The 15,838-nt window shown below is 37.4% G+C and overlaps 1 protein-coding gene across 7 annotated transcripts in view; it reads left to right on the top strand.

The window, feature by feature from the left end:
- kst (spectrin beta chain, non-erythrocytic 5 kst) overlaps positions 1–15,838 on the top strand; it is a 383,292-nt gene that overhangs the window by 295,212 nt on the left and 72,242 nt on the right. For 5 of the 7 annotated variants that reach the window (XM_069824777.1, XM_069824774.1, XM_069824771.1 and 2 more), the window contains exons 28-32: positions 584–880; positions 5,714–5,859; positions 7,327–7,395; positions 9,505–9,910; positions 13,944–14,588. In XM_069824777.1, the coding sequence (XP_069680878.1) occupies positions 584–880; positions 5,714–5,859; positions 7,327–7,395; positions 9,505–9,910; positions 13,944–14,588 (1,563 nt within the window). The remainder of the gene's footprint in view (positions 1–583; positions 881–5,713; positions 5,860–7,326; positions 7,396–9,504; positions 9,911–13,943; positions 14,589–15,838) is intronic. The other 2 variants (XM_069824772.1, XM_069824775.1) reach the window with 1 other exon arrangement.

Below are 15,838 nucleotides of genomic sequence, written 5' to 3' on the forward strand. Positions count from 1 at the left end.
AATTGTGCTTAATTAAAAAAATTAATTTAAGGATAAAGATTTACTCTAGAGTATCCATTCTTTTTTCATTTTAAAGCTTAATATGCATAGACACATAGCTAACAAAAATGAAAGACCTCTGATAAATAGTATTATATTTATGACTGCTTGAAGATAGGCTATTTTTACCATTGTTTTGCATGCGATAATGACCAACTCCCCTTAATTCCTTGTCCTGGAACTTTCGTCCTGTGATTCCTGAACTCTTTATGAACAAATAGTGAGTCGACCGCTGTGGAGTAATGGTTAGCATGTCTACTGTGAAACGAGCGGGCCAAAGTTCAAATCCTGGTTGGGACAAGTTATCTGGTTGAGATTTTTTCCGGGATTTTTCCTCAACCCATTAAGAGAAAATGCTGGATAACTTTCGGCGCTGGGCCCTGGATTATCATCTTCATTTCACTTAGTCACTAGATAACCATAGTATTTGATAAAGCGTCGTAAAATAAACCAATAAAAAGTAGACTTACTGGTGGCTTGTTCTGCAGGACAGATAAGCAGATTGGAGTTCCTGGGGTTTGAAATAACGCATGTTAATTTCCAGGCCCTGGAGCTGGAGTTGGACACGTACAGTGGGATCGTGAACGAGATGGGCCACAGTGCAGGGGCCATGGTGGCCGCAAAGCACCCCGACGCGCGTGCCGTGGCAGCCAAGCAGCAGCTGATCCAGCAGCAGATGCGCACGCTGCAGCGCCTGGCCACGGCCCGTCAGCAGCGCCTCATGGAGTCCATGTACCGCCACGAGTACTTCCTGGAGTCCGCCGAGCTGGAGCAATGGATCCGCGAACAGGTGCAGACCGCTGCTTCCGAGGACTACGGCCAGGACTACGAGCACCTCCTGGTAAGTTGAGAGCTCTGGTTTGTTCCCCAGCCCTTGTTGTCCGCTATGCTGGTTTGTATTCAGAACAACTGACTCAAAAATAGTGATTGAGTACATATGGGCTATTCCATATGAAATCGATCAGTAAAAAACCTCGCATTTTATTAATACTCTAATTTTTTCCCTACTTATACAAGGTGCTGAGGAGAGTGCATTTTCAAAAATATACTAACGAAAGTCAGACAGTTTTCGTACTATTCAGCGACAAATTTAGCATATTTTATGTTGTTGTTGTTGTTTTCTAATGCCAGACATTTGACAATAAAGTCATTTGATCTCTTGCACTCCAATATTTTTCAAAGAGATTGTCATGGCCAGCCACTGAAGCACAGATTTTGAAGTGTTCCGAATCCATTTCTTGATTTGAATTGCACAGTGGGCATTTAGGGGACTGATATATTCCAATTCTATGCAGGGGTTTGAAAATATATATGTGAGAAAAAAAAAACAGTACTGCTACAACATTTTTGGCATTTTTTTAATCACAAGAATGCTACGAAACTTTTGACTGATGCTGTATCTTCAAATAAATAAAAAGGTAAATATTTCCAAGTTTAGTAACTTTTATCACAAGAACACTATGAATTTGTTCTGAGCGCTTATATTTCAATTTGAGTCTGATAAGAGATGGCTTCCTTGATGTGTATGATTTTGTTATTGTTGTTGTAGTTTTCTAATGCCAGGCATTTGACAATAAAGTCATTTGACGTCTTGCACTCCAATATCTTTCAAAGATATAAAAATGGCAAGTTGTAGCCGATTTAAGTGAACACCATATTTTAACGTTTTGGTGGCTACTTCATTCACACACAACCCCCAGAATGTCTGGAGGACCACACCTGCTGTTGGTCGACGGGTCCATTGGACCTAGCTGGGAGATCTTGTTGATCACCAGCTTTCCCTCCTTAAGCCACTGGAGGACGATTTTAGTGCCATAGCAAGTCAGCACTAGGAACAGAAAAGTAGAAAGAGGAGGAAGGAAAGGGAAATGAACCCCTAGGCCTCGAATGCTCTAATGCCATCGGGGTCGAAGAAAGTAAGAGTTCAGTCAGAGGACTGGATAGGAAAGGGTAAAGAGGGAATTAGTTATTGGATAGAGGAAAATTATACCAAATTCAGTCATTAACTCATCAAGCTGACCAGTGCTAATTGATGAGTAGCCCCTCCCTTTAGTTCAGCTCGTAAAATTATGCTTACTAACAGCTGCACCACTGGAAGGTAGGGATGGGACATTGGGTATTTGTCCAGGTTGGTTCCTTAAAGCTAGCGTATTTTATAAAAACAAGCCTCTTTCAGCGCTCAGAACTCTGGAACCATTTACTGCAGAACATTGAACGAGAACTCATTTTGAAGCTGACATTTGGTAGGTTGTGATAAGAAGTAATCCTTATTTTTATTGTATACAGAGAGACAGATAATCTGATTTTACTTACTTTTAATCTTTTTGCCCATTTGTAAAAATGTAAAAAATATTGAGAAAAAACCTTGCATTATTAAGAGGGATTCGGCATTGTTTGCTTAGTGGCTCGGCAATAAGTTTCGGGGGTATTAAATAAATTATATTCACACGCCTAGACTTGAACGGCGCAGTACCACACGCACTGGCCGAGAGCTGAAGATAAGCGAGCGTTGGGCGTCATTTTACTCCTGTGTTTATGAAAACCTGTGATAAAGCTAGCCCAGCTTTGCGCTACTAGACGAAACATCACGTGTTTATGTCTCCTGCCCTTGCTTGCCTCGGCTAGCTCCCGCCTCACAGTCAGCTGGTTAGTTCACGCACGTACTATTTATTTTCTTTATTTGATATTTTCAATACTTTCTTATCAACAGTGCACCAGTAAAAAATATGTGTTTATTTGTACTTTCAATGCGGAATCTAACCATATATTTTAAAAATATTTTTTCGTGGGCAAAGGCGTCTTAATGAAGAAAAATCTAAATTTCTCCATTTCCATAAAAAGTAAGAAAAACTGTTTACATGTCAATATAAACTTTAATTTCTCAGCATCAAAATAAACCATGATTTTGATCATTGGGTGAAAGGGTTTCGGAGCCACAACAGTTTGAAGTTGCTAATTTTATGAAAATACGATAAATTTAAATATTTTAAATTTAAACACTATGAAGTTCTGATGCCTCAAACTTTGCACAAAGCATTGTATCACAGTTGTCAACGGACAGAAAAAGTTTCATTGTACAGTTTTTAAAAATTGCAAGGTCAATTTTCTCTATATTTCGGTCGATTTGAATGGAATGGCCCATGCAATGTACTGCAAAAGAATCACAGGTATCTCTAAATACCTGACAAATAGAACGCTGTAACGTGGGTGGTATATAGATTTATTTTTGTATATTATATGTATTTCACTGATCTACCTGTAAAGTACTTGTTTAATTCATTTCAAATACATTTAATTTTATATTAGTTAAAATCATAAAATTTTCAGTTGCCGTATTAGATTGCTGTGTTATATTTTTGAGAATTAAATAATTTACAGCAATTACCATCTTCTGGTATAGGGGTTCTCAAATTGTGCGTTCCTATGCCCTGGTGCTTTGCCAGTTTTTGTCCAGGGCATCATGGCTGCAAGGAGAAACTAAAATGTATTTTGTACCGTGAAATGCAACATGCAAATTTTCAGTACGTGTATGCATTTACTTTATAAAAATTTTGTATTTTTACATTTAAAAGAATGAAAACTAGTAATGTAAATTATTTTTTTTTTTTTAAATGCCATCAATATTGAATCAGGTCTTTTAAAATGTTGAGTACAGAGAGATTGCACAGGAAATGTAACATGTGAGGTCTGAAAAACTTGGAGAACTCCTGTTCTAGTGTTTACCCAAAAACCAAATTTTTCTGAGAATGTTCCCAAAACTCTGAATTTGAAGCTGATAGATGTTAAGGCCCTTCATATTTAACAGAATAGAATCGAAACAAAACGAAAAATCTTTCACCTCTCTCATCTAATGGAATCGAACCGAACTGAACCAAGGTGTGTTGTAGTGTAAAATGGATTACATAATAGCTTTGGCAGGTTTATGAGAAGAAATGGAAATATGAGAAATACATATTGGTATCTAAACAACACCAGATTCATGATAATTTTTATGTAGAGATACACGAGAATTTTTCGCTTTATTTGACTATCTTCTGAGAGATGAAAAAAAAATTTAATTAAATTCATTTTTGTATGAGTATTACAAAGTTTCAGCAATTATTCTGCTTGGTGGAACAACATTTAAATAAAAACTTCACCAAAGGGGAACAACTTAGAAAACTTCGTTGGTCTGCACATGCGTCAATCTTAAAGAGTAACACAACATATTATTCACCTCCTCCTTCCTAATTGTCAGCCAATAGTAACGCGTACTGTTAGCTGTGATGCATCAGATGACTTATCAATCAGTAGCGACAATGGTTCAGATTAATGGAGGGAAAACTCCAACTCTGCCTCCAGCATAGCAGTAAGTTTTAGTAACCTCCTACAACGGAGTTTTGCCAGTTGTTAACCTACAGATTTCGTGCACATATATTACAGTAGAACTTTTGTGTTTTGTCACAAAAAGATTAATTATTTTTTCTTTGTTCATATTATTATATTGTAATTATTTGTATTACGGAAATTCTACTTGAAGCAAGTAAAGCGATAGGGTTGGAAGTAAATCCCGAAAAGACTAAGTATATGATTATGTCTCGTGACCAGAACATTGTACGAAATGGAAATATAAAAATTGGAGATTTATCCTCCGAAGAGGTGGAAAAATTCAAATATCTTGGAGCAACAGTAACAAATATATATGACACTCAGGAGGAAATTAAAAGCAGAATAAATATGGGAAATGCCTGTTATTATTCGGTTGAGAAACTTTTGTCATCTAGTCTGCTGTCAAAAAATCTGAAAGTTAGAATTTATAAAACAGTTATATTACCGGTTGTTCTGTATGGTTATGAAGCTTGGACTCTCACTTTGAGAGAGGAACAGAGATTAAGGGTGTTTGAGAATAAGGTTCTTAGGAAAATATTTGGGGCTAAGAGGGATGAAGTTACAGGAGAATGGAGAAAGTTACACAATGCAGAGCTGCACGCATTGTATACTTCACCTGACATAATTAGGAACATTAAATCCAGACGTTTGAGATGGGCAGGGCATGTAGCACGTATGGGCGAATCCAGAAATGCATATAGAGTGTTAGTTGGGAGGCCAGCGGGAAAAAGACCTTTGGGGAGGCCGAGACGTAGATGGGAAGATAATATTAAAATGGATTTGTGGGAGGTGGGATATGATGGTAGAGACTGGATTAATCTTGCTCAGGATAGGGATCAATGGCGGGCTTATGTGAGGGCGGCAATGAACCTCCAGGTTCCTTAAAAGCCAATAAGTAAGTAAGTAATTATTTGTATACATACTATTTCAGCAATAACTTTCATTAAATGGTTAATTTGTTTTTTCACGAAGACTCGGTGAGAACATATGATCACACCCGAAACAAGAAGTTCTGTTCTGGCAGTGAAATAAATATTCTAGCTCTTGAATTTTATTCGATTTGGTTCGAGACACCACTTTCTGCTATCTTCCATTTAAATACATTATAAAGAGAAATTCTGTTCGATTCGATTCTGTTAAGTGGGAGTGGGAGGAGTGTTCTGCACTACTAAAAACTACCATTTGTCTTATTAGTTTATTTATTCCGTGAAATTCATTTTGAGACATTTCTTTCCATCTCATATTTTTCCTCCTCCTATACTGTCGTCATTTTTTTCTTCTGCTTATTGTTGTTATATTTTCTCAGGTGCTGCAGAACAAGTTCGATGACTTCAAGCACCGCATTGAGGCCGGGTCTGAACGTTTCGCCCAGTGTGAGGAATTAGCCAAGAAACTGATAGCCAATGAGAGTCCCTACACCGCAGACATCGAGCGCAGACAGGAGCAACTGAGGTATAGAGCCATTCCCTCGTAGCATGTAACAACCCAGACTGAAGGAGATTACTTACAGTATGAAACTACAACTATCTCAGTTCGACTATTTGTAGCGAGTGCAATCACGTAACATCTTTGATTGTTACTTTCTCATAACAAAGTACTATGATAATGTCGATTTTCGTGAACTTTGAACTAATGTGACAAGTAATTACAGTTGTACAAAGAGCAATATACCATACGGATTTGTTTATACCATTCCATTTATAAGTAACATCGAATATCTTACTTGAGATTTTAGAGAGAGTTCTAGGAAGAATGTAAAGTATTTCAGAATAATACAGTTTGGGTTAAAATACATCGATTTAACCATATATAAGACACCAACGTAACGATTGAGATGGTTGTAGTTTATAAAATATATATCTTGATTTTTGAAATAATAGTATTATTAGAGTGAAAAGTACTTTGAGTTCTACTAACTTCTTTAATTTATTTCAACTATACGGTGTGTTTATCTAGAAGTAGGATATAGGGTTTAATTGCCACAAGGAACTAGTATGGACTTCCTTAATTTGTGTTATGGGGTCAGGTACATAAACATTGTTAGACTGCCTCCGTGGTCTGTTGGTCAGCATGCTGGCTTACAGATCTGGAGGTCCTGGGTTCGATTCTTGAAGAAGAAAAATTATCTTGGTGTCTAGAGTCTGGAAATCAGGACTGTCGCTGGGCAGTAACCTGAACACATGTTTCAGCGTCACATTGTTGACAAGTAACTCCGTCTGTTAGCACAACCATAAAGCATCTAATAGAGGCTATAGAGTTACCAACAACGAGAAAAAAAAAATTGTTATTTCAGTAAAAATACAATGTGTAAAAACAAAGAAGAAATACAGTAACTTATTCACTGGGCCATGTTTAGAAATTAGCAGGCTTTTCAATTTGTAAAACAAGAGAATATTAAGTTTTGACATAGCAACCATAAATATGTTGTTCTCTTGTTTTTACAAGTTGTCAAAGCCTGCTGATTTCTAAACATGGCCCACTGAATAAGTTATTTCTTCATTGTTTTTATACACAAGTTTCTTATGGCAATGTTAAATCCTTGTGTCCTATGCCCAGAAAAGCACATGGTATAAATATGCCTTTTAATTCCGATGAATGTGTAAAGCACATCTTTTAAATGTTATTGTTACAAACAAAACTAAATCACTCTGGAGTGAAAATTAGTCGTAGCTGACAGTTCTCACTTGTGAATGTTACGCATGTGTTGTAGATTTTTCTTCTTTGTTCACATTTTACGATTTTAAATAAGTTTCAGGACTTGTCACTGGTTCACGCAAGGTCCTTGTCTTCACTTGAACTCTTTACTCTGTCAGAATTAAAGATTTCTTGAGTTGTGCATGTGGAGCTAACAGACTCTGCACTGGTGGTTGGGTGTAGCACTAACTAGCATTGTTGGCTTGCCTGTGGTTCTTGTAACAGTAACTCGGACACTGATGGCGCGATGGACAACCCTGTGCAGCAGGTGGCTCAACGTCATGATCAAATACGGTGAGATAATGCACTATAATATCAGGGCTAACCAGAAGTGGAAAATGGGTGGAAATAAATTGTTATCCTCTGTTACCATGCATTCTCTACATTTTTATTTGTCAATCAGCAATGAAGGACATTCATTTCACAGTTACTTACTTTCCTAATGTTACCTTTTGTAAAAACTTCCTGAATTTGGAGTGTTTTACACAGCCTACACCAATGTGGGAAGATAGATTTAGAGATAAAAGATAGTGAGGGGGGAGTTCTCTTTGTCCATTTGCCACTTCTGGTTAGCCCTACTATAAATATTAGCTTATTTTTTTTATGACTTGAAAGGAGAGGAATGTTATTATGTTAACATGTTCTACACAGTCAGGTCTAAGATTAATTTATGTAGTAAATAGAAAAGAATTTGAACTAACCCTGAAATGAACGCTGAACGAACAAGTTTCACAGAGTAGTTCAGGTTATAACATGTTTTTAGTGTCATACTCCACTTCTAGTTACTTTTCAAAGCAATTAATTTTGAATAACAAAACCATAAAATAAAACACATTGTGATTTAGCACAATACAGTAGTTTGTGTAACTCACAGACAATTAACATTATTTTTTACAATGGCAGTAATATGTTCCTATGGATATTATTCAGGATTTTTTTTCAAAACTCGAGCATTATTGAAAATAATACTGGACGAGGGGATTTTGGGCAAAGGCTCAGACATGTCAAACCTTGTATTTAGAAAGGAATATTTTTATCGAAACAAAATATTTTTGCGATTATTGTTTTGCGAAATACGACGTCATTGAGAACATTTTTAAATGGCATCCTACTGTTTTTTAATATCATCTGAAAGAGCATGTTCTTTATATACCGGTATTTTATTTGTTTTATACACAGGCACTATAGTTATGGTTACTATGGTAACAATTTTATTCTTCATACCTTTTGTTAGTGTCTGTATTATGGAAAAAGGCTTATTGACGAAATAAAAAATAAAACAAGATATTCTTGATAGAAAATGAACATTTTATCTCTCTTGTACATGACCATATTCTTTGGATTTCGCTTCTATTCTACTCACAGTTGATTGAGAAATAGATGGCCGAATTGGATAAGTTTTGTTAAAAAGTGTGCATACCTCTTGTTGTATACTTCCACTATTACCAAATCCTATCATTATCAGAATCCCAGTCTTCTCATTTTCTGTTAAGAATATCTTGTCTTATTTTGATTTCATCAGTAAAACTGCTTCTGTGATACGTGGACTAACAAAATGTAGGCTCATCAACAATAAAATTGTTATGATAGTAACCATAATCATAATGCACCTTTATAAAACAAATGAAATATTACATAAAGAAATGAAGAGTCCACTGCAAGAATGATGGATGTCACTTTCTTGTCGAAAATGAACCAAGACTGTCAATGCATAGCTTAAGGCATATAGAATGTACATACAGAGTTATATGGCATTAACACTGATAATGTCCACACCTGTGGAGTAACGGTTAGCGCGTCTAGCCGCGAAACCAGGTGGCCCAGGTTCGATTCCCGGTCGGGGCAAGTTACCTGGTTGAGGTTTTTTCCGGGATTTTCCCTCAACTCAATATGAGCAAATGCTGGGTAACTTTCGGTGTTGGACCCCGGACTCATTTCACTGGCATTATCACCTTCATCTCATTCAGACGCTAAATAACCTAAGCTGTTGATGAAGCGTCGTAAAATAACCTACTAAAGTAAAGTAACACTGATAGTCATTCTCCAGTAATGATCCGAAAATCACAGTTAAGCTTTGAGCGCTAAGCATTTCAAACTTTCAATTGCTTCTCCTGAAAAATGTATTCCAAATGGCATCCATCATTCTTGCAGTGGAACTTTTCCAGATAATATAAAAAAACTATTGTGTGTCATTTTCGATGACGTTATAACTTTTACAAAAATAATACCTAACAACAATATTTTGTTTCCATGAAAATATTTCTCTTAAATACAAGATTTGACATATCTGCTTTTTGCTCCGTAATCTCATTCAATTGTAATTGCAGTTATGCGTCACTTTTGAAACGCCCTGTATATTTTTATAATAGCTTCTGATGCTGATGATTTGTGTGCACCGTGCAGGGAGTGCTGGCAGCAGCTGCTGGGGCTCATGGACAACAGAGAGCAGCGCCTGCAAGCAGCAGGTGAGATCCATCGCTTCCACCGCGACGTGGCGGAGGCCTTGTCTCGCATCCAGGAGAAGGACGCAGCTCTGCCCGACGACTTGGGCCGCGACCTCAACTCAGTGCTGGCCCTCATCCGCCGCCACGAGGGCTTTGAGAACGACTTGGTGGCCCTGGAGGCGCAGCTGCAAGTGCTGGTGGAGGACGCCGTGCGGCTGGAGGCCCTGTACCCCGGGCAGAACGCGGCACACATCGCTCAGCAGCAGAACATCGTGGTGAGCAGCTGGAGCGCTCTGCAGGAGCGATCTGCCAACCGCAGGGAGGAGCTGCATGCCAGCTGCGAGCTGCAGCGCTTCCTCACACAGGTGAGAACTCCATCCACCCTCTTACTCCACTAATCTTGAACACTTGCCATTTCATTTTCGTTCACCCATCCTCCCATCTGTGCACTTCACTTCTATTATCTACCGATCATCCATTTTCAGTTTCACGTTTTTATCCACATCCATTCTCAATTTCACTTAGGTATATGTTTTTATCCGCATCCATTCTCAATTTCACTTAGGTATACATTTTTATCCACACATCCATTCTCAATTTCACTTAGGTATACATTTTTTTTTATTTTAGTAGGTTATTTTACGACGCTTTATCAACAGCTTAGGTTATTTAGCGTCTGAATGAGATGGTGATAATGCCGGTGAAATGAGTCTGGGATCCAGCACCGAAAGTTACCCAGCATTTGCTCATCTTGGATTGAGGGAAAACCCCGGAAAAAACCTCAACCAGGTAACTTGCCCCGACTGGGAATCGAACCCGGGCCACCTGGCTTCGCGACCAGACGCGCTGACCGTTACTCCACAGGTGTGGACCTTAGGTATACATTTTTATCCACATCCATTCTCAATTTCACTTAGGTATATGTTTTTATCCACATCCATTCTCAATTTCACTTAGATATATGTTTTTATCCGAATCCATTCTCAATTTCACTTAGGTATACGTTTTTATCCACATCCATTCTCAATTTCGCTTAGGTATACGTTTTTATCCACATCCATTCTCAATTTCGCTTAGGTATACGTTTTTATCCACATCCATTCTCAATTTCGCTTAGGTATACGTTTTTATCCACATCCATTCTCAATTTCACTTAGGTATACGTTTTTATCCACATCCATTCTCAATTTCGCTTAGGTATACGTTTTTATCCACATCCATTCTCAATTTCGCTTAGGTATACGTTTTTATCCACATCCATTCTCAATTTCGCTTAGGTATACGTTTTTATCCACATCCATTCTCAATTTCGCTTAGGTATACGTTTTTATCCACATCCATTCTCAATTTCGCTTAGGTATACGTTTTTATCCACATCCATTCTCAATTTCGCTTAGGTATACGTTTTTATCCACATCCATTCTCAATTTCGCTTAGGTACGTTTTTATCCACATCCATTCTCAATTTCACTTAGGTATACATTTTTATCCACATCCATTCTCAATTTCACTTAGGTATACGCTTTTATCCACATCCATTCTCAATTTCGCTTAGGTATACGTTTTTATCCACATCCATTCTCAATTTCACTTAGGTATATGTTTTTATCCACATCCATTCTCAATTTCACTTAGGTATACGTTTTTATCCACATCCATTCTCAATTTCACTTAGGTATATGTTTTTATCCACATCCATTCTCAATTTCACTTAGGTATACGCTTTTATCCACATCCATTCTCAATTTCGCTTAGGTATACGTTTTTATCCACATCCATTCTCAATTTCACTTAGGTATATGTTTTTATCCACATCCATTCTCAATTTCGCTTAGGTATACGTTTTTATCCACATCCATTCTCAATTTCGCTTAGGTACGTTTTTATCCACATCCATTCTCAATTTCACTTAGGTATACATTTTTATCCACATCCATTCTCAATTTCACTTAGGTATACGCTTTTATCCACATCCATTCTCAATTTCGCTTAGGTATACGTTTTTATCCACATCCATTCTCAATTTCACTTAGGTATACGCTTTTATCCACATCCATTCTCAATTTCACTTAGGTATACATTTTTATCCACATCCATTCTCAATTTCACTTAGGTATACGTTTTTATCCACATTTATTCTCAATTTCACTTATACATTTTTATTCACATCTGTTTTTAATTTCCTTTATACATTTACCTCCATCCATTCTCAATTTCATCTACAAATTCACCCCACATTTCATCAGCTCTGTTCCTACCACTCCTCCATCTGTCATACTACCACATTTCTGTATACATGTTCATTATAACTTTCTATTAAATTTTCCTACAATTAATATGAAATCCCTACAGTCTGTTTAAGGGGAGTTGGTCATTATCGCATGCAAAATAATGGTAAAAATAGCCTCTCTTCAAGCAGTCATAAATATAATACTATTTATCACAGCTCTTTCATTTTTTTAGTGATATATGTATACACATTAAGCTTTGAAATGAAAAAGAATGGTTACTCTAGAGTAAATCTTTATCCTTAAATTAATTTTTTAATTAAGCACAATTTTTTATAAATCCACTACATGTCTGTAAAGGTACATTTTATTCACTTATTATAGCACATATTGAATTGAAAATTTGACCACTTACTGCTAATAGATACTAAAATATACCCTACTAAAATTATTCATGTATCTATAATATTATGGGCATAGGGCTTATAGAAATCATCACCGTCAATAAATTAAAAAGGAATTGAAGATTAGTATAAGCCGTATGCCCATAATATTACAGATATTTTAATAATTTTAGTAGGGAATGTTTCAGTATCTATTAGCAGTAAGTGGCCAAAATTTTAATTCAATGTGTGCTAAGATAAGTGAAGAGAGTGTACCTAATCACAGGTTTGTTGTGAATTTATATAAAAATATGATTAAATTCAAAAATTAATTTAAGGGTAAGATTTATACTAGATTAACCATTCTTCTTTCATTTTAAAGCTTAATGTGTATACATATATCACTTAAAAAAATGAAAGAGCAGTGATAAACAGTATTACAATTCTGACCGCTTGAAATTGGCTAATTTTACCATTACTTTGCATGCGATAACGTCCAATTCCCCTTAATCAATAACACCTCTAATCCTAATATTAACCTAACTTCAAACAGTCCATTTCTCCTTACTGATCTTAAATAGGCTATCCACCATCTGTTATTTCACCTCTCAGATCACACTCCACTCAGGTTCCTTCCTGCATTCTATTTTTACTAACATAATTTTATCCCATCTTACTCGTCCTACTTTATCCTTTTACATTTTATATGTTTCCAGTCATTGCAAAACACTACTACTTTACATACAGTATATTCCATTAATCATTATTACTCTTTCAAAACATCCTTCTTAAACTGTAGCTGTCTATCCTATTTAAAATGACGTTACTGTCAGTTACTCAGGAGAAGACGAGCGGAAAGAATGTGACCTTCTTGACTATCGCTGCTGATTATTATAAACATCGCTCAGATAAGCATCCCAGTAGCCAGGTTATTACTCGTGCAGGAAACATGAGTAACAATGCGTATGGAAATTAAAGCTAATCGCTGTTGATTATTATAAACATCGCTCAGATAAGCATCCCAGTAGCCAGGTTATTACTCGTGCAGGAAACATGAGTAACAATGCGTATGGAAATTAAAGCTAAGTTGAACAGAAGGACACCTAATGTTTCCGCTTACTGCAGTACAAACATTGCACGTGTTGTCGTACGTTATCTGTTCACATCCCTTCCCCCTCAGTCCACTCTCGTCTTCTCCTGCGTCACCGACAGTACTAACATTTTCCTAACTTCCCCCCCCCCCCAATTTACACAACAACAAAAAAATCGCTATTCCTAATTAACTTAACACTTCACATGGTTTTGTCCACACCTGTGGAGTAACGGTCAGCGCGTCTGGCCGCGAAACCAGGTGGTCCGGGTTGGAATCCCAGTCGGGGCAAGTTACCTGGTTGAGGTTTTTTCCGGGGTTTTCCCTCAACCCAATACTAGCAAATGCTGGGTAACTTTCGGTGTTGGACCCCGGACTCATTTCACCGGCATTATCACCTTCATTTCATTCAGACGCTAAATAACCTAGATGTTGATACAGCGTCGTAAAATAACCCAAAAAAATAAAAATAAATTTCACATGGTTTTACTCATTGGAATCCTCTTCTTCCTAATACAGATCATTTTACTAATCTTGCTAAATCTTGACATGAGTTTCAAGTTCGCTTAGTTTGATCATCCATTCCTTAACCTCCAAGCAACACTCATTATAAACTACCTAAAAATTGTAACTACAGTCACTAATATCATGTTTCACTCACCCACTAGCTGCCTCTCGCTCACTGTGTTGTGTGCAGGTGCGCGACCTGATGAACTGGGCGGCTGGCCTGCGCGCCACCATGATGACGGAGGAGAAGGTGCGGGACGCGGCCAGTGCGCAGACGCTGAAGGCGGAACACGAGGCCGTGAAGGCGGAGATCGAGGCGCGCGAGCCCAGCTTCCAGGCGGTGGTGGAGCTGGGCAAGCTGATGGTGCAGGAGGGCCACTACGCCGCCGCCGAGATCCAGGAGCGCTTCGGCCAGCTGCTGGACGAGCGGCAGCGCCTGCACACGGCCTGGCAGCACAAGAAGGTGCGGCTGGACCAGCTCATCGACCTGCACTTCTTCCTGCGCGACGCCAAGCAGATCGACACGCTGAGCGGCGCGCAGGAGGTGGCGCTGGCCAGCACCGACGTGGGCACCTCGGTGGAGGAGGTGGACGCCGCCGCCAAGAAGCACGAGGCCTTCGAGAAGCTGCTGGCCACGCAGGAGGAGAAGGTGCTGGCGTTGCAGGAGCACGGCGACAAGCTGCTGGCGCAGAGCCACTTCGAGAGTGGCACCATCGCGCGCCGCCTTGCCGAGGTGGTGCAGCGGCGGGCCCGGGTGCGCGAACTGTGCGCCGCGCGCCGTCAGCGGCTGGAGGACGCGCTGCACCACGCGCAGTTCGTGCGCGACGTGGCGGAGGTGAGTGCGAACATCCAACATTCCAGTGATGATGCATCACAAGGATCTGTTGGTCATATGCACATCCTGTACGATTCCATATGACTTAATGTTCTTCATAGTTTAGTAAAGTTCATGAAGTAAAAAATTACTTACTTACTGCTACAATATCCAATAAAAGAATTTTAATCTTTTACTAAAAATTTTGGTTTTCTATGCATACAGTTTATTACAGTAGAATGGATTTACGAACTTCTAGTAACGTCAATTTTATTGAATGATCAAAATTAGTATAAGTGTGCAGTCTTGCCAAACATCCAGATTAGACATGGCCAGGGTGCGAATTAAGATTTCTGATGAGGGAGAGGTAGAATCCTAGATAGAGAAGACTACATATAAAATTATTATTATTCTCATTTGATACAGCTGAACGCTTGGTAACACTGAGTTTTTTGTCTTGCATCTTGATTATAATAATAATAATAATAATAATAATAATAATAATAATAATAATAATAATAGTAATAATAATAATAATAATAGTAATAATAATAATAATAATAATAGTAATAATAATAATTTATTTATTTATTTATTTATTTATTTATTTACATGCGAAACAACAGCACAAGGCCAATTACAGTTTAGCACAAGATACAAAACAAAACAAAACAGAAGAAATGATGATGAGAATGAGTGATAGAAATGGCAGTGAGATGAAATACAATCAATATAATAGTCATCATTAATCTTTGACCAAATGCAACAAAATAAATAGCAATATCTGACAATAATAACAAGTAAGGGTATATAATGATAAACTCAAAGGTGTATACTGCACATTAATAATAATAATAATAATAATAATAATAATAATAATAATAATAATAATAATAATAGTAATAGTAATAATAATAATAATAATAATAATAGTAATAGTAGTAGTAATAGTAATAATAATAATAATAGTAATGATATAATAATAATAATAATAATAATAATAATAATAATAATAGTAATAATGATAATGATATCCATGAGCAGGCTTACGATAAAATGTGTAATTCCTAAGTTAATGATTGTTATCAGCTTGCCGGTGATGATAATGCATCAGTATTATTTTTTTTTGCTTACTGTATACTGTACTTATAAAATATATTCGTATTAAAATAATTTTATTTTTTGAGGGGGAGGGGATATAAGTTATCCCTGGTAGAGATGTTAATATGAATTTTTGAGAGGGGGATAACTTTCCAACAGGGGGAAATCCC

Source organism: Periplaneta americana, chromosome 4, assembly GCF_040183065.1.
Source record: "Periplaneta americana isolate PAMFEO1 chromosome 4, P.americana_PAMFEO1_priV1, whole genome shotgun sequence".
NCBI classification, from domain to species: Eukaryota; Metazoa; Arthropoda; class Insecta; order Blattodea; family Blattidae; genus Periplaneta; species Periplaneta americana.